The sequence below is a fragment of the Scyliorhinus torazame genome, chromosome 3, assembly GCF_047496885.1.
Source record: "Scyliorhinus torazame isolate Kashiwa2021f chromosome 3, sScyTor2.1, whole genome shotgun sequence".
In the NCBI taxonomy this organism is placed as follows: domain Eukaryota; kingdom Metazoa; phylum Chordata; class Chondrichthyes; order Carcharhiniformes; family Scyliorhinidae; genus Scyliorhinus; species Scyliorhinus torazame.
Window position 1 is genome coordinate 40728353 of NC_092709.1, and position 23957 is coordinate 40752309.

Genomic DNA, 23957 nt, shown 5'->3' on the forward strand with positions numbered 1-23957 from the left:
GGTGGACCGTAGATACACGGTGGCACTGACGAGGGAGCTTTTGGTGGAAAGGAAGGACTTGCAGGGGCAGTTCTATCAATCGACGGCAGGAAAGGTGGTGGGTCAGCTCCATAGAGTAAGAGATGCCCAATACAAGTATGGCGGTTGGCACATCAATTGAGCAGACAAGCGGTGGCACGGGAAATTGTGCAGATGAGCACACCGTGGTTGGGGAGGGGGGGGGGAGCTGGGGGGTGGGGAGGGGGTGGCTGGGGGACTGGTTGTGGAGATGGAGTCAGAAAAGATCAACAAGGTCTTTGAAGTCTTCTATGGGGGTTGTACAGTTCTGAGCCTGGGGCGGAGGATACAGATATAGGGGGGGTTCTTGGATGGGTTAGTGTTCTTGAAGATGCAGGAAAACGGTGGCAGGAGTTGGAGGAGCCACTAAGGTTGCAGGAGATAGTGGAGGAGGTGGGGTCAATGCAGTCAGGGGAGACAGCGGGGCTGGATGGCTTCCCAGACAAATTTTATAAACAGGTTGGTGGAGGAATTGGCCCCGCACCTCCTTAGTATGTTCAATGAGGCACTGGAGAGTGGGGAGCTGCCAGACATGCTGGCATAGATCTCTATTTCATTTATGCCAAAGAAAGACATGGACCCACTGGAATGCATCTCATACAGGCCCATCTCGTTATTAAATACTGATGTGAATATCCTGGCCAGGTTAAAAAGGTAAAGTCACCAAAGTCCCAGATGACCATAAGCTGCTTTCTACTTTCAGGGGGAGAGCAGACTGGTTAACCTAAGGATCTCCACACCTCGGTCGAGGGGCAAGTTTGAGAAAGTGAGCCTTCGCAGCCAGTGTGAGAATTAAATCCGCACTGCTGGCCTCGCTCTGCATCATGAACCAGTTGTTTAGCCAACTGAGCTAAACCGGCCTCTAAATTCCTGGCCAGGCGGTTGGAGTGGTGTGTGACGGAGACAAAGAACAAAGAACAAAGGAACGTACAGCACAGGAACAGGCCCTTTGGCCCTCCAAGCCTGTGCCGACCATGGTGCCCGTCTAAACTAAAATCTTCTACACTTCTGGGATCCGTATCCCTCTATCCCCATCCTATTCATGCAATTGTCAAGATGCCCCTTAAACATCACCATCGTCCCTGCTTCCACCACCTCCCCCGACAGCGAGTTCCAGGCACCCACAACCCTCTGTGTAAAAAATTTGCCTCGTACATCTCCTCTAAACCTCGCCCCTCGCACCTTAAACCTATGCCCACTAGTAATTGACCCCTCTACCCTGGGAAAAAGTCTCTGACTATCCACTCTGTCTATGCCCCTCATAATTTTGTAGACCTCTATCAGGTCGTCCCTCAACCTCCGTCATTCCAGTGAGAACAAACCGAGTTTATTCAACCTCTCATCATAGCTAATGCCCTCCATACCAGGCAACATCCTGGTAAATCTCTTCTGCACCTTCTCTAAAGCCTCCACAATGTATGGAGGATACAAAAGAGACAGTGGCAGGGAAATCAGACAGGCTTTTTGTGAAGGGCGGCAGTTGTCTAACAACATTAGGATGCTACTGAATGTGGTCGTGACCCCATCAGACTGTAGAGCTGGGAGGTGATAGTATCGATGGATGCAGAGAAGGCCTTTGAACGTGTTGAGTGGCGATATTTGTGTGAGACCTTGAGGAGGTTTGGGTTTGGTCCGACATTTGTGGCATGGATACGATTGCTCTCTGCATCCTCCAAGGCAAGTGTAAGAATGAATGGGGCAGAGTCAAGAATTTTTAAGCTACATAGGTAAATAGGTGTCACTGTTATTGTTTGTGCTGCAGATAGAGCCGTTGGCGATTGCGCTCCGGGCCTCGGAAAGAGGCAGTGGATTGTGAGGGGAGGTAGGGAACACAGGGTGTCATTATATGCAGATGACTTACTGTTATACGTAGTGGATCCGTTGGGTAACATGGGAGAATTATGGCATTGCATGGAAAATTTGGGGCTTTCTCCTGGTACAAATTGAATGTAGGAGAGAGTGAGGTCTTCCCGGTGAATGAGTTAGGAGGGAACACATATCTGGGGCCCTGCCATTCAAGATTGTGAATGTTCAGTTTAGGTATTTGGGCATCCAGGTGGTGCATGATTGGGTATCGACACACAAATGGAACCTAACAGGACTGGTGGAGGAGGTTGAGGGAGATCTAAAGAAGTGGGATGCCTTGTCATTGTCGCTGGTAGGGAGAGTACAGGTTGTAAAGATGAATGTGTTCCTGTTTATAATAATAATAATAATTTTATTGTCACAAGTAGGTTTAGATTAACACGGTTACTGTGAAAAGCCCCGAGTCACCACATTGCGGCGCCTGTTTGGGTGCAGGATTTGTTTGGAAAGATTTACCCTTGTTCCCTTTGTTCTCAGAGTATACAATCCTGGAAATGCTGCTGGTTCCAGATGAATGGGGAAAGGGGAGGATTGTTTTTTTTTTATGGATTGCAGGGAAAGAAAGGGGCGGCATTGGTGAACAGGATTAAGGGCAAATGGGAAGAGGAGCTGGGGATCAAGCTAGGATGAGAAATATGGAGCGAGGTGCTGCGCCAGGTCAATGGGGCCTCCTTGTGCGCGGGGATGAGACTCAGACAATTTAAAGTGGTGCACAGGGTGCACGCGACATGGGACCGGATGAATAGATTCTTCCCGGGTGTGGAAGATCGCTATGAGAAGTGTGGGAGGGGCAGGCGAACCATGCCTATATGTCTGGCATTGTGAGAGTCTGGAGGGGTTTTGGAGGGGTGTTTAAGACTCCGTCAGAGATTCTGGGGTTTGGGGTAACATTGTTCCCCTTGGCATCGATATTCAGAGTGTCAGAAATGCCAGAGCTGCAGGGGTGCATGGGGAAGGGGGCCAATGTGGTGTCCTTCGCCTCCTTGCTTGTCCAGTGAAGGATACTGCAGAACTGATGGTTGGCAGCGCTGCCAGTGGTGGCAGTGTGGATGGGGGACGTACAAGAATTTTTGAACCTGGAGAACATTAAGTTTGCCCTAAGGGGATCTGAGGAAAGATTTTGTGCGCAATGGTATCCGTTGTTATCCATGTTTAAGGAATTGTTTGTCACCAAAGGGGAGAGGAGGAGGAGGGGGGATATAAAGAGGAAAAATTTGTACAAACTGCGTATATTAATTGTATATGTGGATGTTCTTTATAACAAAATCTGGTTTAAGTTTGGAATAAATACTGTAAATTCTATGATTCTATAAATACATTATAAAAAAAGATTATCTTGATCTGTTTAAGTCAGCAGCAGCATTAATTACAATCCAAAGGAATACTGGGACACAATTCTGAAGGAGCAGTTTGGAAAGATATCTAGTGCTTCAGTGGGTTTTAGCACATCTGTCCTTCTCTGAGGGCAAACTTTAAACCTGACCTGTAAGTTGATTTATTGTGTGTTTCTGGGAGTTCAATGTTAAATCAGTTGCCAAGCCGCAATTTAGTTCTGAGTCGGACTGTGCTCACTACACAAAAATGCCCAGATTTCAAACTAAGTAACAACCTTTCAAAAAAAGGCAAGACATGGAAGTTGAAAATTTGAATGCCCTAAAACCCTTTAGGGTGCTCCTCTAAGCTTTTTGGAGTAAAATAGAAGGATCTCTACTTCAGCTGTGCTATTTATGTCAGTGGAGTTCTTGGTGCTTTCATTTGATCTACAAAGTGGACAACTATTGCGTTCACTAATATTGGTAGCCTTACCCCAATGACCAAAATAAAGAGGAAGAGAGAAAGAAATAGAGCGAGGAAGGTGTGTGTGTGTGTTGAGAGGGGGGAGGGGGGGGGGAGGTGAGAACAGAGGAAGGCAGGAGAGAGAGAAGGAATCATAATTACATAGGGAGAAAAAGTTGTCCTGCGGAAAATATTTACTTTTACGTTTCACTGCGTAGCTTCCATCTTTCACGGCAATCGCAGAATTTTTACAATGCAGAAATCGGCCCTTCAGCCCATCGTTTCTCCAGCGGCTCTCCCAATGAGCAAGTCACTCAATGTACCTCTCCCCTAACCATAAACATCATGCAGCAGTCTACTTTCCTGTTGAATGCTCCAATTGAACCCGACTCCACCGCACCCTCAAGCAGCACATTCCAGATCTTGACCGCTCGCTGTGTATAAAAGCTCTTTCTCATGTTGGTTTTGCATCCATTGCAAGTTACTTTAAATCTGTGATGTCTTGTTCTTGATTCTTTCACAGTTTTCCCCGAACTATTCTGTCCAGAGCCCTCAGAATTTTGAATACCTCAATGAAATCTCCTCTTAGTCTTCTCTTCTCCAAACAGGAAAAGGAAAAAAGAGTCCTCATAACTCTTCTCTGGAAACACTCTCGTCAATCTTTTCTGCACTCTTTCCAATGTCTTCGCCTCCTTCCTAAAGTGCGGCAATACTCCAGCTGAGGCTGAACTAATTCAACATAACCTCCTTGCTCTTCTACTCTATTTTCAAAACATTTTTCAAAACCAAATTTGCACACCTTGCTGTGTTACCAATCACCACGAAGGCAACTCACAGCCCTACTATTCCCATGGCATGTACATTTCTGGGCAGGATTGTAGGAAGATTATTGGATTGCAGGAAGATAGAAATAGGTGTCGGGCATTCAACCCGGTGAGTTTATTCTGTCATTCATTTAGATTGTGGCCGATCAATACATCAACTCCATTTTTTTGTCATTGTTACAGAATCCCAAGGCATTCTTACCTAATAAACATCTATCGGCCTGAGTATCTTGAGCCTTTTAGCGGTAAGTGTTCAATAGCTGCACTACCCTTTGTGTGAAAACATGCTCCTGAGTTCACTCCTAAATGTCGATGGATTTAACTTTAAGATTTAAGAAATGAAGATGTTCTTCATTTCCCCATGGCATGAAATAACGTTTCTGTAGATTATCCTTCTGAACCTTCTAAACTCAAGGGAATACAAAGGGCTGGATTTTACAGAGGGCTCATGGCTCACCATCCTCCTCACCCCATTGGAAGAGTTGGCCAGCAGCCAACGCACAGACAAACGTTTGCCATGCAGCCATAATGTGCTGCCGGCGGGTTAAACAGGCCAAAAGTAGGACTTGCACCCCTCTGGCATCCCTGCTAGCACCAGAACAGAGTAGTGAACACTGCTGGGACTGCAAGCATTCACACGAAGGAGGCAGCCATAATGGTGTCAAGAACCATGTTAAGTCAAGGTCTTGTAAGGGGAGGGGTCAGGCAGCCTGGGGAAGGGGAGAGGGGGTGGTTGGAGATCTGGTATCGTGGAGCAAAGGGGGGTGCCCCGATGCGCAATTCCACCCCCCCATCCCCCCCTCCCGCCCCACCGGGCAAATAATGTGCTCACCCTTCCTACCTTTATAACTGTACAAAAAAAAACAGACTGCGTGCTTCTGCCTGCCTGCCCTCGCCAACTGCAATATGGCATGGGCAGCATTGACTGGCTTGCTAGCAAGCTCAATTGGCCCTTAATTATTTACATAAAATGACTGGCTGGCTGCCGGTATTGGTACCCGCCCCCCTAACATGTTAATTGGGACAGCTCAGATGGGTGGGCAGGAACATGGTGGGCTTGCCAGCCATTATATTTTACATGCCCCATCCCCTCCAAAAAAACACGTCCGCTTGGGGAGCTGTAAAATCCTGTACAAGGTTTCTACAGCCTGCTCTCATAATTTTCCTAGCTTCTGGATCACTAGTCTAGTGACAGTACCACTGCGCCATCAGGTCTTGGAATAATTCAGATAAATTTGTGCTGTATTATTTCCAATATCAGTGCAGTCTTAGATACATAGAAGATAGGAGCAGGAGGAGGCCTTTGGCCCTTCGAGCCTGCTCCGCCATTCATGACAATCATGGCTGATCATCCAACTCAATAGCCTAATCCTGCTTTCTCCCCTTAGCCTAACATGGGGTTCCATTGCCAAAATTAATGCAATGCTCCAAATGGAAGTTGACTAAGGCTCTATGACAAACAAAATACTCTTCCTTTAATTGTGTATTCAAACATCTGGGGGTAATAGCTAACCTTCATTAGCTCTGTTGATTCACTTGTGCACCTGCATGCTAGCTTTAAACAACTTGCATATATGGTTACCGATATCGCTTTCCTCCTCCTCAGCTCCTAGTCTCTCATCATTAAGGAAATATTCTGATTTTCTTGTCTATTTGCTGAAAAACAATGCAGTGCAACTTTCGACAATGGACAGCTGCCTTGTACAATTGAGCCGAATTGTTCTTGAAAGCAAGAAAATACCCTAGAGGATCTGTAGTAGGGAATCAAATGGGAAACTCTAAGCTTTCCTGTAGCCTCATTTCCATTTCAGCTATCCTGACCTAGCAGGGAATGGTTAACTTTGTGTTCAGATTTTTTTGATCCACACAAAGATCAGTTTCAGACAAAGGCTTGGTCCAGTTTCTTCAGGTAGATGAAATAATATTTAAAACAATAAGTGAAGATAGTTTAGGATTGATAATGAATGCTGAGATGGAGCTGCTGGGATTCTGACATAAATACATGTCTCAGGCTTAAGGCAAGTGACTTTTATCATTATGAATATGTGATCGGCAGCTTAGCTGCACATTCCATAATTTTTCAGGGTAAGGACTTGGGTAAAGAGCGAGATGGAGTCTTCCAATCCACCAGATTTGATGGCTTCACAGTGGTTCAAGTCAAAGAGCAGATTTTATTTTGATACCAACAAGACTATAATACTCTATCATTACCGCAGTATTGCAATTTGACTATTTAAGCACTCGTTCTACACCTGAACAACACAGGTGTAACTAACTGTTCTCTATATCCTGTTTGCCTGAAAATTCTTATTCTGCAATCAGTCTGACATCTTCATCTGCCCCATTATAATTCAGACTTAATTACCCACATTGCAGAGCTAGATGTCTATAATCGAAGAACACTTGGTGCTTTACAGAGGACATAATTCTTAACAGAGCAATTGATTTACTCTTCACCTCACTGAAGATAACATACCATTTGTCAGCCTCTGTTCAGATTTCTCTCCAATATCTGCCTACAATTGTTCAATGCCCTCTTGTTTACTGATGGCAAATTAATGACTCTGTGAAGGGTGGTGCCATCAGCAAAAAGCCTGTCACGTTTGATGTTATTCCCCAGATAATTGATCAAAATAAAGAATAGCATAGGATCCTCAGGGACGCGTGCACAAATGCTCCTTATTACCAATGAGAATGTTTGCACCCCACCTTCAATAGTCACCAAATAAGTCAGTTGCTACTTCTTCATAGGTGAACTAAACAAAATAATGTTACAGTCTCCATTCCTCCACATGTATCACCAATCATTAACCTCCATGTTTATTCTGTATATATTATAAATTCCCATTCTTCGATATGTCTTCAGGTATTGATAATATGTACGTCGTTATTTCATGATTATACCACATTTCTTCATTCAACTCTCTATTCTTCCATATTTGTATATTATACTCACTCGTGCAAACCCATCCAGTTTTATCTGAACTCTGTGCTGAACAAAGTGAAGAATACCAGTGCTTGGAAATAGAACACTTGCCATTTCAGTTCCCTATTTCACGTCAAGCACTTCCAGGCCAGGAATGGGCCAATTGGAAGCAGTGTAAAGCAGCCTCTCTTCTGCTTTAGGAGTGCATCTCAGTCCGAACCTCAATCTCAGAAAAATGGCCAAAATTATATATTTTTTATTTTCCAACGAACCATCTTGAAAATAGCTTCTCTGAAAGTGCCTGCTAAATTAGTGCCAAGTTAGAGGCTATTTTGGGCTGATGTCCAAATGATATAGAAACTTTTAAGAGGCAACACAGGAGAGCTTTCAGAGCATCACTCTAGTCTGGATTTCAACCCAGGTACCAGAAATAAAAGGTCAATGTCTATTGCACTGTGCGATCATCCCTCAAACATCAAGGGCGAGATACTCTGGCCTCAAATGTTTTCATGGTCAGCACTACCCCTCCCCCACTCTGTAACCTTCTCTAGCCCGCAAACCCACTGAGATATTCTTATTGACTCAGACTCTTTGTGCATCCCTGTTCTTATCATTCCACCATTGGCAGCCTTGCCTTTAGTTGCCTCGACAACTGCCTGGAGATCAAGGACTCCTTCCTGAAATCTCACCACCTTGCTTCCCTAAAATTAAGACACGCTACCTTTTTGACTAAACTTTTGGTCAACTAACCTAATATCCCTTTACGTAGTTTGATGTCATAGTTTATTTCACAATGCTCTGTAAAGCACCTTGGAGTGACTTCTTACATAAAAGGTGCTGGGGTCATCTTGCACCCATGTTCGCCGTGAGCGCAAACTGCGACATAGGCACAACATCTTGTGAGAAACTGAGAACGAGATTCTCGCCAACGAGATCTTGTTTTCCGATTTTCCCCACCCGCTCACCAGTGACATAGAGGTTTCTGCCCAGAAAGGGCGGGAACCTCATTTAAATTAATTTGATTACATTTGCATATATTTAACGGGCTCCCCTGCCATATGTTCCCCTCAGGTAAGCAATTCCCCATTTCAGCGAGGTTTACAACAGCTATTGAAAAACGGGACGCAGTTGAGGGGAACCCACCAGGGACACAAAGGGAAGAATAGTCCGCGGTGGGAGAGGAACATGCCCGGGAAGTGTACTGGCACTGCGCCCTCCCACTGGCCCCATGGCATCCTGGGACAGCAACAATCTGGCAGTGCAAGGCTGGCAGTGTCAGGGGGCTGTGCCAGGGGCAGGCAGGACATTGGGGGGACATGCCCCCCTTATGTGTGGGGGGGGGGCATGATTGCCCCAGTGCTCATGTGGGGTATTGCGGAGAGAGGGGGAGCCCCGATGCTTGTGGGGAGGTCCCTCATGCCAATGCGGGGCAGTTAATTTCAAATACAAATCGGGCGACCTTTCATGATGGCGCCCTGATCTCTGTGGAGCTGGCATTGTCGGATCTATCAGGTCCTTCCCCGCCATGGCGATGGTGGAAACCACGCCCCAGATGCACAGAGTGTCAGAGAATCTGGACAGAAAACTTGACTGTACAGCTTGAGAGCTACACGCTGGTTTCCTCCCCAGCCAGCACTTAGTGCACTGAATGCACCATTCCACCCGCTGTATAATAATAATAATCGCCTATTATCACAAGTAGGCTTCAATGAAGTTACTGTGAAAAGCCCCTAGTTGCCACATTCTGGCGCCTGTTCGGGGAGGCCAGTATGGGAATTGAACCCACGCTGCTGGCATTGTTCTGTATTATAAGCCAGCTAATGCAGAACAATGCCAGCAGCGCGGGTTCAATTCCTGTACCGGCCTCCCCGAACAGGTGCAGGAATGTGGCGACTAGGGGCTTTTCACAGTAACTTCATTGAAGCCTACCCGTGACAATAAGCTATTTTATTATTATTATATAGCAGGTGGAATAATATAAATATAGTTGTGCAAAAATGTTGTGTTTTTTTTACTTTGATCTATCATTTCTATTTTTCATCCACTACAAAATTGCTCTCCTCTATATAACAGCCAAACATCTTTGGTGTGCTGGATTATTTTAGGACAACGACAACACAGTAGCATTTCTGAAGCCAGTAAACCGGATATATTGATTTCAGAAAAGACGAGCAAACCAGAATACCTAATTTTTTTTTTTAACTCTGAGATTGAAATAAGGGTGAGCACTGAGGTATGTCATGTTAGACCTGCAATTAATTTTAAATGGCTTTGTTAAATATAAAATATGTGAACGCTTTACGATATGTATAATTTCAAAAGCCTCCAAATCAAAAGGAAGTCATCTTTGTATAATTAACTTCACAGAAGGCAACATTTGCAAAATTAGAGGTCTCACAGCTCGAGCAGGAATATGGAACGGAAGGTTCATTCGTAGAGGAGGAACTGATTCCATAGGGAAGTGCAAACACGTATGATGCACCAGTGGAAAGGGGTAAAAAAAGTGCAGGTTTTTAAAAATACAATCACGCATCACCCTTCATCATGTTAAATCCCTTCATACAAACATTTAAAAGGCACAATTGTATGTAAATTATAAAGATATAAGACCAAAAATATTTGTTAAACAACACATGACATGCATATAAATAGACTCTAAGAACTCTACTCAGAAAAAAGACTATGACATGCCTGTTTTGTTTGATGAACTAATGATTCAATATGACAATGCAATCTTTATCAAAACATGTCAATGTGTCTTTTGCATGTGATGGTTCCTGATGAAAAAATTGCCCAACTTGTACCTATGCTCAAGATAGTGGATTCGATTCTTATTTAACTTTTTTCTTCATTCCTCATTATATGTGCCCATGGGACACAAAACTCTGCACCAGGAGCTCTGAAGATGAAAATCTACCTCGGTGCTTTCTTTAAAGTGTGATTACACAGGATAATGTGTATGCTTAAAAGGCAGTTAAGGCATAAGCTCTACTGGATCAGGAAATGTGCAGGATAACTAAAGTCAAACTTGGCATTAATACAGGTATGAAAAAAGAAAGACTAACATTTAAAAAGAGCCTTTCACGACCATAGAAAATCCCAAGGTATTTACAGTCAATGAAGTATTTTTGAAGAGTCATCATTGTTGTGAAGTAAGAAACATGGCAGCCACTTTCCACCCAGCAAGCTCCCACAAACAACAACGCGATGACCACCAGTTAATCTCTTTTCATGATGTTGTCTGAGAGCTAACTATTGACCAAGCCTCCAGTGATAACTCCTCTGTCCTTCTTTAATATAGGGTCATGAAACGTTTTACAGCTACCACCTCAGTTTAGTATCTCATCAGAAAGGCAACACCTCCGACAATGTCGTACTCCAATGATACTGCACTAGCGTGCCAGCCTCAACTTTTACACTCAAGCCTTGAAGTGGGATTGGAACCCACAACACTGAGCTGGAGGTACGGATATTACCATAGCTGATATGAACATCAGGTCACCTCCATGAGGATTTTCACATCACAGCACTTCAGCTTCATTTCAGCTGTGACATAATTGCAACAATTATAAAGCTTTCATTTTAAGGGTAAAATGATTGCCTGCTTACTGACTGAACTGCTTTTCCTTGATTCCTTGATGAGTATAGTTCATCAACGTGAAGTGAGCACCCTGTGGTACCTTGCCTAAGTTATTGTCATGCCTGTCTGACCCCAATAGACAACATCACCTGGTTATTAGACCACAAAACATGGCACCCTAGACATCTCTGCACTCTGTCAGGAATTGCTGGGAAGTGAATTGCTGTGGAAGGCCTGATTTATTATCCTTCGGGCTGTTAAGACAGTAGTAACTCATTGGCTGCTCAACTTAGATCAGCTATATCTGCATAGACCAGGAACTGAATCTGGGCCATTTCTTGTTCATACAGTTCAGTTGCATACTGCTTTTAAAAACAGGGAGATCCTCAAGCTCAAATTTCAGTTTGTAATATCAATAAAAACCAAGAGGGCTGTCAGCTCATTATTTTCTTAAAGAATTTCACTCGCATTTGTTCACCATCACTAGGTTGTTTAAGTATTCTTGTTTGAACCTGATTTCAGGATGCCACAGCTTTGGTAGTATAACTTAGTGCTGCCAGTTTTCATGAAAGTGGAGCAAATTCTATGTGAAACTGTAGGACACCTGTTTCAACCTATTCATGGAATGGTCAGTCACAATTAATGCTTGTAAAATTCATGATACGTATCATTGGCTTGCACATTTCAGCTTAAAGTGGAATTTTTCATCCTTACAACAGCTGAGAAAATGTTTTGTGCCTTTGCATTAATCCCTTCCTGACCAGCAGAAACAAAAATAAATTGTGAAGAAAACCACTAAAGTTGCAGTGCGAGTCCAGAGCAATGGCTTGATCTTACTCCAGGGCACAGCATTAAGACGCCTCTGGACGAGACATTCTCACTTCACTCTGGTTTGACAACACATCCCTATCACAAAGGCATGAACAGTCTTTCTCTCTCTCTCCCGCCCCCCTCCCCTCCCCTCCCCTCTGGATTTCAACCCATCCTGCAGCTGTAATGCTGTAATGCACTGCAGGTTCTGCTAAATAGGCAGTCAGTGGGATTCCACCACTCACCCCCAGGAACTGCCAGGCATTTGGGTTGGCTGGCAGTTCCAATATCCCAGCAGCGCCAAGAGCACATTAGTGGATGTTGCAAGCAAGCTCAAGAAGAAGGCCCATGGATACCGGAGCAAGTCCAGGGTGTTGGGCATGGAGAGTCTGGGAAGCTTCGGGAGTGTGGGGTACAGGTGGCATATTTTATAGAACAGGCAGGCGGACAAAAAGGGTGGGCTGCCCCCCTTACCCTGGTGCACAAAGGCACCCCAACCCCGCTGAATAAAATACCTCCCTTTCTTTCCTGTCCTTTAAAAGTATTTTTTTAAAACAGCAAGCCCACTCTAGCCCAAATGTCCACGCCAACCATGTTAGGGTCTGGTCAGCATATTATCGAGGTCTATTGGCTTGTTAACAAGTTCAATTGATCCTTGATTATTTATTTAAATATAGTGGACGGGCTGCCCATTTCAGTGCCCCCCCCCCCCCACCTTGTATTATGGGGGTAGGTGGGAGGGGTTTTCACCTGCCCCCTTTTACGTGTCCCCCTGCCAAAGACACACCCAGTAAGGTCATGTAAAATTCAGCCCATAGAGTACAGAACCAATGCTATGTCAAATCTTGTTTGAAAAGTGTCCAAAGACCCTTGCATTTCCTGAGTATGCTTCAAATGTGCTTAGATTTGAGTTAAATGTGTGGACGCTTCAATTCCCACTTTCAACACACTTAACAATTTGGCATCATCTCAACTATTGGGATCCAGGTGGATCCAGTATCTGGTTCAACTTGATAATCAACCCCATATTGCATTTCATTAAAAATGTTAACTTACTTATTATTTAAAATAATAATATTAACATAGCCAGACGACTCAATATACTTTGACAGGTAATATTTTTAAAGGTGACTTCAATTTCCCTGCCGGGAATAATTTTTCATCGAAAGCACATGGAAAATTCACAACCAACAAATATTAGACTTGAGAAACACTCACTTAAATATGGCGGCTTGTAAGGCGCACGTGTGTTGGGCAGAAGTGCATCATATTCTTTCTTTTCCGAATTAGATGGATGTGATTTTTCTTTTCCAAATGTAGAGAAGGATTTCTCCCCAGTCTGCTCTGGAGCTTCATAGACCTCGGTGTCAGGCACAGAGTCCATGCCAGGGACATGCAGATTGCTGCGGTAATCAGGACCTTGGCGACCATCTGTGGGTACAAAGGTGGGCATCCAACAACGATCCGAATGCCCCAGTGCTTTACACTCTTCTGTGCAATTGGAAAAGAGATCAGCGCCTACAAAAATGAATCAAAATAAACAGCATTAAATTATGATATTACATTGATGGTCCGCTAAGGCCTGAAGGATACCATTTCTATATTAGTTGAGAAGGTCCTGATCGGTCTTAGGATAATTGCCACTTGTGCCTTCAGTATATTTGCTCTGACCCAGCACACCACTCCAATACAAATTTACACAATTTGTCTTTAATTCTGTTCTGTACAGAGATGTACACCAAACAGTAAGGGCCCACTAAATAACTCACTTCAGCTCTTGCCCCATGTTATAATGAACAAATACAGCACTACACTCAGAAGTGAAGGGTCGAAGACATTTAAAAATTCTCAAGAACCCATTTCTCTGGATAACAGCACTTATAGATTTTCCTTTTGTAAATGTAAACATATACTTTTTAAAGGGTATGTCTACTCTGCTTGTTGATGCAGACAAGTAGAAAGGTCATGTTTCTGTCCTGTTCAGTTGTGATGCTGTGGGAAGAAGGCTTTCACTCTGCATCTCATTTATGCATTAAAACTGATTTACAGTTATATCCAGAGAAACGATGATTGTAGATACTGCAGGCACTAACTGTAATACACAGACTGTGGTACAGTTCTAATTACAGATAAGGGCTCCATGTTAATACAGCTTTAAGATATATCCTGCACTAACGAACAGATGTCATGCACCAGTGAAACTGCCTCGTTAGCTTATCTGTTACAATTCAAGCCACAAGGACTGATGTGCTACAGATTCCAAAGTCACTTTGGACAGTGATTTACTGCAATATACTAGCATGCAGTACATACACAATTAGAATCTATTTCTTTCAAATTTGTAAATTATTTAATGTTTACCTGGGTGATTATTGTCAGTTGTGGGAATATTTCCACATTAAATATTAAGTAGATTACCTTTGATTCTACCTCGAAAATGCAGCTAAACTCCTTTTTCAGAAGAGTGCCCAATATTCTTAAGTAAGCCACATCTCTACATCTTTGTGCCTGCTCTAACACGCTGTTGTCCTGGAAATGAGTATAGGAGTTTGACCAATTTTCAAGCACATTATGACATTGTGGTGATGTACTTTAACTTTACCGGTGTACAAAAATGAAAGGAGTGGACTGGCTGCCCATTATACACCACCTAATGCCCGTTTCTATTGAGATATGCTAGTCCCTAAGCCAGTTTTGCACTAAAGCTGAGATTGGATTTCGCCCTCTGTGGCCTAATGTAATGCTGTTCAATTTGCTATGTAGCATCCTCATAATATACAGGCACCAACACAAAATGAATGTGGTTAAGCTGCCATTTTCTCCCGAGCAACTGTACAAGTGGTTCATCTGATAATTCGCATCAACTGAACTTGTTGCTAATTTCACACCAATACTTATTCAAAATCAATGTTTGTTTTCTAATAACATCAACAATAATGAGAATTCCGAATTGAATACGTTATTGTGTGCTGCAAACTCCCACCCCAAAACGAACTGGACTTTGATTGTCCATTTTGTTTTAGTTTTGAATTTTTTAATTATTGTAGAGCTAAGGAAAGTGGTAAGTCATTGTAACACTTGGCAGTGCTTTGGAGAGTTGATGTCTTGCAATGTCATGAATTTGAAGGGTCTTACAGGAACAGGATAATTGTGGGACAAAAAGGCAAGGAAATGTGGAATGCAAAGTAACTGTGTTGAAGTTATTTTATATTATTTTTCCTGTGAACTGAAACTTCTATTAGTATTAATTAAGGAAACTTTTGATGTGATCAACAAGGTAATGGCGGACATGAAGGTCATGTCACAATTTAGGTTGCCGGTTCCAAGATAAGACGATCAAGGGATGCAGAAGAAATCTGTGGCATCAGTTTGGAAAGATATGCAACGGCAACTCTGCAGTTTTCAAAAAACATGAACTTTCTCCCTGAAACTTTGAACACTTTGCATATCTTTTTTCTCCAATTGAACACCAATGCACTTTTTTACTGAACGAACGTTACACTGGAGCAGTCATTTGATCAATACTTTTGATATAAATCTCACTTAAGGATACTAATATCCAATCCATAAAGTCATAACCCATCAGATTATGATGTAAATGCAGGCAATGATTATTTAAAGATCGAAATGCCACAATACTCAGCCAGACAATAAACAACTATGTGGCTTCCGGTCAGATTTTGACTGTCTTAAATAACTTACATTTAAATAGCACCTTAAACCCAGGTAAACATCCCTTGTTGTTTCACAGAGGTGTGAAGAGAAGGTAAATATCAAAATGAGTTATAATTTCTGAGCTCTACTGTGGCTCATTTGGAAAGAACAACAAGAATCTGTGGCTAAGAAATGAACATATTCCTGCTTCAATTGCTGAATTACTTCTGAGCCAAAATAGCAGCATTACACCTACAAAGCAAAAAGAACCAGCTAGAGTTTCCACTTCTGGTTATAATTCAATGACCACTCCAGGAAAATGTGCATGTTAACATTGGTGAAGTCAGGAGGATTGACCATGGTCAACTAAGCTACCAACAATGTCTAGGTTCACACTTGAAGAACAGCCGCTTCAGTGACGTACTAGAGGTTAACCCAAATTAAACATGGGCATCCTCCAATCCTGAACTATCACTAAAGTTTGTTCTCCCTCCATTGTTTCTCCATCTCGCATGATGATGGTAATTCTTCCTGGGATATTATTTCCCAGGTACTGGCAGTTCTCTAGTAACGAGCACAATTGGACAATCTCCTATGCCAATTCCTCCTCTCCTTCCCTGAGATATTTCTCATGACGAAGTGTAGTTCAAGGGGTACTAGCAACCCTTCTTGACCTCTCACAAGTGCTCATTCTCCATGATAAATTAATATTGTATTTCCTTCAACTCTGAAGCATCAGTCCTGTCCTCATCCAATGTTCACATATGTGCAAGTTCCAGCACGGGTCATCGGGTATTGATCAGAAATGGAAAACTTGGCTGATTTTTCATCTCTTCCTAGCCCAGGAACATTGACACCAATTGTTGCCTCCTTCACAACCACTCCAGCTCAGATTAGCTAATCCAGCCCATGCTATTAGATGGGTACTGCTAAATAAGTTATATTCTGGTGGTTAGTGAATTATGCACGGAGGTCTGATGTTCAGTTATTAAACACATGTATGGCTGAGTGCCGTATTGGTCTGAGTATGTATGTGGTCTTCAATATGGGCAACCCTTGTCAATGAAGTAATTTGTAACATCCCAGCTCATGCAATAGGTGACACCCACCAATGCAACAAAGCAATGCATTAAACCTGGGACAATCTGCATCTGGGTGGATGAATGCTATATCGTATGTTGCTTTTGCAAAGTGAACTATCAAAAGAGCCCCAAGTTGAACTTTGAACAAGAGTTACTCCGACAGACAGATCATTTTTAGCAGTTAATGAATGTGCAAGTTTGAAAAGACATTCTGTGCTCAAAGGTTAATCTGCTCTGTTTCATTTCAGTGATGTGTACCAGTGGCAAAACATTCTGACCTCCAATGTGGACATTAATTTTCTTCAAATTTGTCCTCATCTATTTTCTTCAAATATATCATTCAGAACACAGCACAGTAAGTTTTAAAAGTAACAGCAAACTTTATTAGTTCAACAGGTTTAGACTTGACAAAACGGAATGATAATAAAGTGCAAGATTACCCTCATTTGTTGGGGTGGATTTCTGCTAAGGACTCATGAGATACATGGAATGGCTTGCTGCACAGGGAGGAGTACATTTTTGGATACTTTGAAAAGATACATACTTACCCCTCTTGGAATAGAACATACTTATTTTTCCTTATTTGCTTTAAGTATGTATTTTCCCCTCCTCATTGAGTCAATTTGAGTCGTACAACCTGTCCCAGGCATAAGAAAATTCCCCCAATGCACATTTGGCTCTGTCATCAGGAAGTATACAATAGCAATCAGCAGTGATTCACCCTCTGATAATAGCTCGCACATTCATGGTGGGTATCTGTCTTTTAACTTTATTAATCCTTAATTTCATAATCGTTATTTTCTTTACACAGGCGCCTTTGGTTTAAATGAACTCTCTTTAGCACAAATGAACCATTCCATTAAATGAAGTGCAGCCAAAATGGTCTTATAACAGTAGGCGGACAAAGAGGATTTTTAGAGAGCTTATTCACAAGTCAGCACAGACCAAAACATAGTTGATCTTGTTGAAGATTAGTAAAATCATTTCGAATGAAGTCTGTGATAAATGTTTTTTTACTGGGGACTGTGGGAAGAATTTTTTAAAAAGACAAGTGATGATTAGTTTGCAGGCAAACCAACTGCATTCAAAGAATTGGGAGCTAGTGGACATGGTCTAGAGTGAGATTACAGCTTTCATCCTTTTTACTGGACTGTCTTCTTTCAAAATTCCAAAACAAAGTCTTCCACAAAAGATTTCAGCAGAAGAAAAGAAAGCATTTCAAAAATAAATATGTGGAATACTTTAATGTCAGGTCATCAAGATCACATGTCAAGTTCTTTACATAAAAGTATGCACACCTTCAATTACCGTTTTTCTTAATCCTCAGACATGTACTCCTACAGTTACTTCCTTCTTTGGTCGCCTTGCGTCTATGGTATTTTGGACGAACATCATTTAACTCAACACTCACCATACACTTTTGGTACTGTACATTAAAAACATTGAACCTATTTACTATTCCCTTCAGGTGCTTTAGAATTAAAATACCAACTAACCTCCCATCACCTTTTGCACAAAAAAGCAAGATCAAGGGTAGTTTCTCAGAAGGAGCAATATTAGAAGCTGGGGTATAATTGGTCCAAGTCACACAGGACATCATTCTGTCCCCATTTTTTAGTTATATATTCGTCCTTTTCTTATTACACATCCCAATATATATTATTCATGAAAATCGAATGTGAAAACTTGTCACTTCTTAATCACACCATCACATTGTGTTGCAGTGCCTTCATAGGGAAATAGATGTAACTACAAGAATGGTTCCAGAACTGAAAAGTAATACTTATCAGGAATGTTTCCCTAGAAACTATAAAACTGAGGTACAGGTGTTTAAGACTGGTCTCGAGAATATTTACTTTTGTGGGTGAGGTCAGAAGTAAGGCCATAAATGTTGGATGGTCAGAAGTTAATCCAATAAGGAATTCAGGAGAAACATCGTTACTCAGAGCATGGTAAGAATGTGAAACTCATGAAATTCACTATCACAAGGAGTAGCTCAATGAATAGTTTTGTACATTTAAGGGCAAACTAGGTTTACCTGGTACATTACCCCTCCTTCCTTGGTGCACCTGATATATCATCCCCCACCCTTTGGTGCATCTGGTATAACTCCCCCCTCCCCTCAGTGTGCCTGTTATATTACCCCCAACCTTGTTGTACCTGATATATCACCCCCTACATATAGTGGACCCATTACATTACCCTCTTTACCAGTGTACCTGTTATATTGTCCCCCATCCCCAGTGTACCTGGTGTACCTGCATTCCTCTTTATAGCATACCTATAATATCAAATTGCCTCCCAGTTCACCTGACATATCACCCACAATCCCCAATACACCTGGTATAACTTATCCTACTCCTGGTGCACTTGGCATTGCACACAACCTTCACTGTTGTACCTGGTATAATAGACCCCTCCTCCCCCAGTGCACCAGATATATCAACCCCTTCCCCATGGTGTAATTGATATATCCATCCTCTCCCCCTGTGTACTTGGTATGTCTCCTTCCTCTGCTGGCATACCTGTAATATCAAGACCATGTCCCCAGTGTGTCTAGTACATCTATTCCCCTTCACTCTCAGTGCACCTGGTTTATCAACCTCCTCCCCAGTGTACCTTGTATATAGAATCGCAGATTGATTGGATGAAGGTGTGTGAATGATACATCCCTGTTCAAAAAAGGATATAAAGATAAGGCCAGAAATTACAGGCCAGTTCAACGTTAGTGGTCGGGAAGCTTGCAGAAATGAAAATAAACCAGGGGCTGGTTTAGCACACTGGGCTAAATTGCTGGCTTTTCAAGCAGACCAAGACAGGCCAGCAGCACGGTTTGATTCCCGTACCAGCCTCCCCGAACAGGCGCCGGAATGTGGCGACTAGGGGCTTTTCACACTCGTGACAATAAGCGATTTTCATTTCATTTTCATTTAATTTTTCAATTAGTAGCACTTGGGCAAATATGGGTTAACTAAAGAAAGCCAGCCTGGAATTGTTATGAGAAAATAGTGTTTAACAAACTTGCTGGCGTTTTTGTTGAAGTAACAGAGAGGGTAATGAGGGTAATGCTGTTGGAGTGGTGTGCATGAACTTCCAAAAAGCATTTGATAAAGTGCTGCACAACAGACTTGTGAGCAAAGTTAGAGCTCATGGAATAAAAGGGACAGTAGCAATAAGGATCTGAAGTTGGCTGAGTGACAGGAAACAGTAGTGGTGAATGTTTGTTTTTCAGACCAGAGGAAGGGTTTCCCAAGGATCAGTGTTAGGACTGATAAAGATTAATGACCTAGACCTTGGAGTACAGGGCATAGTTTCAAAACTTGCGGTCAGTACAAAATTTGGAAGTATTTGGGAACCATGAGGAGGATGCTGTCAAACGTCAAAAGGGCAGAGACAGGTTGGTGAAATGGGCAGACAAGTGACAGGTGAAATTGAATACAGACAAGTGTGAAGTGGTTCATTTTGGTAGGGAGAATGGAGTGAGACAGTATAAAGGGGGTGGAGGAACAAAGATGCTGGGTATATTTGTGCAGAAATCATTGAAGGTGGAAGGACAGGTTGAGAGAGCGATTGATAAAGAAATATGGCATCTTGGGCTTTACCAGTAGGGGCATACAGTATGAAAGCAAGGAAGTTATGTTAACTCTGTGTATAACACTGGTTTGGCCTTACTAGAGTATTGTGTCTAGTTTTGGGCAGCACACTTTAGGGAGGCTGTGAGAGAGTGAAGAAAAGATTTGTGGGATGAGGAATTTGGGACCATTCTTGTTGAAGAATAGAAGGTTGTGAGCAGATTTTATGAAGGTATTTAATTCATGAGGGGTCCGGACAGAGTAGGTGGGGAGAAAATGTTGCCATTACTGGAAGGATTGAGAGTTCTTTGGGGTGAACAGCCTGTTTCTGTGCTGAAAATGTTATCTAACACTTTGTAATACATCATAAAAAGTTTACAGATGTGATTTCCATTATAAATGAAAACACAGAAATTTAAAATGGAAAAGGAACTGTGCATAGACATAACATGACATCATTGACATGTTATAGATGCAACCATCTCTTTCAAATATTTTATATCGGAAGTCCTTCACCAAACTTCTTCCAAAACATAATCCAACAGAGTGTGCACACAGTAACCTTCCTGGTAAGTGGACCTTGCCCTCAAATTACAACTGCCTAAACTCAAAAATAATTTAAATCAAATTTAATATATTTTACCATCAGTTACAGAATTGTAGAATGACATAAACCCACCATAAAGAAACCAATTAATTATTAACTGTCCAAAAAAATCTGATCCTTACTTTTTAGGAAACAGTGATACTAGGATGTAAACTTTTCAGTTAGAGGATGATGATTTTGGTTTGCTTGGTAAGGTATGCATTGACTTTTGGTTTTATTTTGCTTTAGGTGTTCCAGATTCTTGAGCATCAAGTCCACACATACAAGGCGCTGCAATCCTCAAAAGATTTGAAGAGGGATCCTTACATTGAGCTTTCAATACATTTGTTGTTTGGTGATCACAGCTTTAATTGCTATTAAGTGTCAACAACACCCTTTGGAAATACTACATAGCACTGTAATTCCTAAAGGAACTAACAGCATCTAGTCGCAGAAATGGTACAGTGCCAACATTTTATTTTAATACTCCAAAAGATTCTCCAAATTCTGAATACTATTAAAATAGGAGTTAATTCATTCCTCTGTTGTTTCAAATATATTTTTGCAATGCAATTAACATCTGTAACTAATTGTGATTCCTCTATTACTTTAACAGAGGTCATTTCTTTTTTTCCGTTCATGAATCAAAGAATTATTTTTGTTGCCATTGGGAAGTTCAAGCAACAGATCATGATAAACCTTGGAGCAACTGGCTCAGTAAAGCCAACCAAAACTCTCATAAGATGGAACAATCGTGACATTATTGGCACAACTATTTTTCCCCAGTTTGCAGTTGAATTTTGAAAAGGAACAGGGTGATGCAAGGTGTAACGTCAGATAACTTGATTCAAACTCCAGCCCAGACCCATAACATGAAACTCTCCTTTGTCTGTTGCTCTGTGTAAAGTTTTTTTTAAAGTTGGCTAAAGCAGTTCCAATTGGACATGGGCCCAGTGAAGAAAACTGCCCTAACTTGGCAAGCTTATGCACAGAAATGCAAAAATGAGAACATAATACTTTTTCAGAGTTGGTGCTAAAGTGTACTGTTGATGCAAAAATAGAGGAAGTTTTAGCTTGCATCGAACTATATCGCATATGATTTTGGAATACCCGACAAAACGTTCAATATTGAAGTATTCCATTCCTAAGTATGAACATTGTTTGCTTTGATAAAGCAAAAAACTCACCAAAAGTAAAGTTGATTCCCTGGTTACAAAATTGCTACATTTGCTGCCTGATATGGAACTGAACCACGCAGAGTGAGCAGGATTGATTCCTTGTCAATGCTCAGTGTGATGATCCCATCTAGAATAGCAAAACAGGTGGCCCAATTGACCTCAAGAAAGCTGAGTTATGATTTTTTTTTTTTAAAGCCAGGGTACCTGTGTTCGATTGCTATCACTGTTGTGAGGTATATTTGTGTGGACCTTGGATGAGGATATGATCAAGCTCAGCTGTGATGCTCCCCAAGCTTCAATAGTTTCCTGGTATTCCCAACTGAAGCTCGCACAAGGAAGCACCAGCGCGATGAGGTACCAGATGACAGTCAGCATCTGTACACCCCACAGCAAAGATCAATCAGGAGGCAAGTGATGAGAAGTTCAGAAGGTGACAAACAAACATGATGAAAGGGATGAAGATGCAATTGATGCCAAATAATGTCACCGCCTCACTTATGATATTGTTTGATCAGCTTGTGTTTACAAATGGAATTGGAAGGTGCCAATGTTACGTTAAAGGCTTATCTTACATGCTAGCACTAGGATTGCCACGTCAAAACTTCTCCTGCAGTCACGTACTTAGGTTAATATGTTCTATTGAGACTTTTTTTCCACATAAAATTTGACCCACTGTAAAATGGTGAGCAAACTTTTGTTTTAAGTAGGGTGATCCTGTCCTTTAAAGATACCAAGGACATTGGAGGCAGCTCAAGCTGTTTCATGCTTTATTCCCAACCAGTAACACACATGTTCCAAGTCCCAGGGCTGCCTGTCACTCAAAATCAGTTGCCTCAGTTGGTTGAACTTCATCAGTTCTCGACCAGACCCCTAGAGGAAGTGCTATGTGGAAGCAAAAGCGTTCCATTCCCGGGGAGGGAGGATGGACGGAGGGAGGGGAAAAGAGAGAGAAGTGTCATTGTCCAACGCACCCTGCTCAAATCGCACCTCCTGCCAGCCGCTCACAGAGCTGCATTGACGGCAGTCGTGGAGAAGTCTGCATCCTGGACCGTCCTGCTCTCCCCCAGCTGGAGGAGGATGCACCTCGGTGAACGGCCTGCAAGGGGAGAAAGACAGGGAAAAAAATGGAAAGAACATTTTAAATAACTGGGGGCACCTTATTAGTGGGAGCACTTCACATGTTAAAAATCACAGTGGAATTCACTAATCAATGTCCATTAAGGCCAAACCTTAATGTGCAAAGCAATGGAACACTGACATATCAAGAAAATGTCAGTCTTGAGGTTTACTGTCAAGGCACTTAAAAAATGTATATATTTAACAGTTGAGAAGATTATCGATCAACTTATTTATTTTTCTGGTTACTTTTGCACATTGCTCATTTGTTTTTGAAAATTTAGATTTAAAGCTCCTGCTGGTGGCATCGTTGACTGGACTTTACAAGGGGAATTACCTGATATACTGCTCTCAGGACAAGCAGCTGTGATGAAAACAGACACTATGCTGCTGCTATTCAACTGTTTCATACCAAAGGAGAATAATGTTACGCCAAGAGAGGGATAAGGATTAAGTGACCCAATTAAGACACTTTCAGTGCATTTGCCAGAATCTTGATCAGTTCAGGTTGTTCAATGTGGATTGTTCATTTCTAAAATAGCAGCGAATAAATGGAGGCAAAAACCCCCCATCAACTTGCACATCTCTTTTGCCATTTTCCGTTCTCCACTGCCAGATTTTAACATGGGTGGCAGAAGCTGAACTGAGACAGACCACCGGTATATGTCAGGTCTCAGGAAATGCAACTTGCTACAATTATGAAGTCACATTGACGCGAGAAGCAGTAAGATGCCCTGAAGCACTTCAGCCGCCAGTGGAAAATGAAACAAATGTTACAACAAAGGAGTTTCAGAGTATGAAGCCAGTATCTCCTCAAAAATGTAGTCCTAACCATTGCTTATCAGCACCTGACATACAGCGATATTCCAAAAAATAAATTTTTTAAAGTGAACAGGCTGGCTCTATTTTCGGAAATGAAATTTTCTAAGA

General features: G+C 42.1%; 1 protein-coding gene and 1 long non-coding RNA gene across 4 annotated transcripts in view; one reads left to right on the forward strand and one right to left on the reverse strand.

Annotated features, from left to right (window-relative positions):
- Positions 1 to 23957, reverse strand: part of pcdh10a (protocadherin 10a) — a 59737-nt gene that overhangs the window by 22472 nt on the left and 13308 nt on the right. Inside the window, exons 4-5 of one of the 3 annotated variants that reach the window (XM_072495571.1) lie at positions 22883 to 23007; positions 13203 to 13357 (exon numbers count right to left, since the gene is read on the reverse strand). In XM_072495571.1, coding sequence (XP_072351672.1) covers positions 22913 to 23007 — 95 coding nt within the window. In that variant the 3' untranslated portion in view covers positions 13203 to 13357; positions 22883 to 22912. Of the gene's footprint in view, positions 1 to 13057; positions 13358 to 16931; positions 23008 to 23957 lie in introns of those variants that run through there. The other 2 variants (XM_072495569.1, XM_072495570.1) reach the window with 2 other exon arrangements.
- LOC140408412 (uncharacterized) lies at positions 4704 to 21139 on the forward strand. The gene is made up of 3 exons (XR_011940104.1): positions 4704 to 4768; positions 16824 to 16930; positions 20983 to 21139. It is a non-coding gene; the product is annotated as an uncharacterized lncRNA (long non-coding RNA).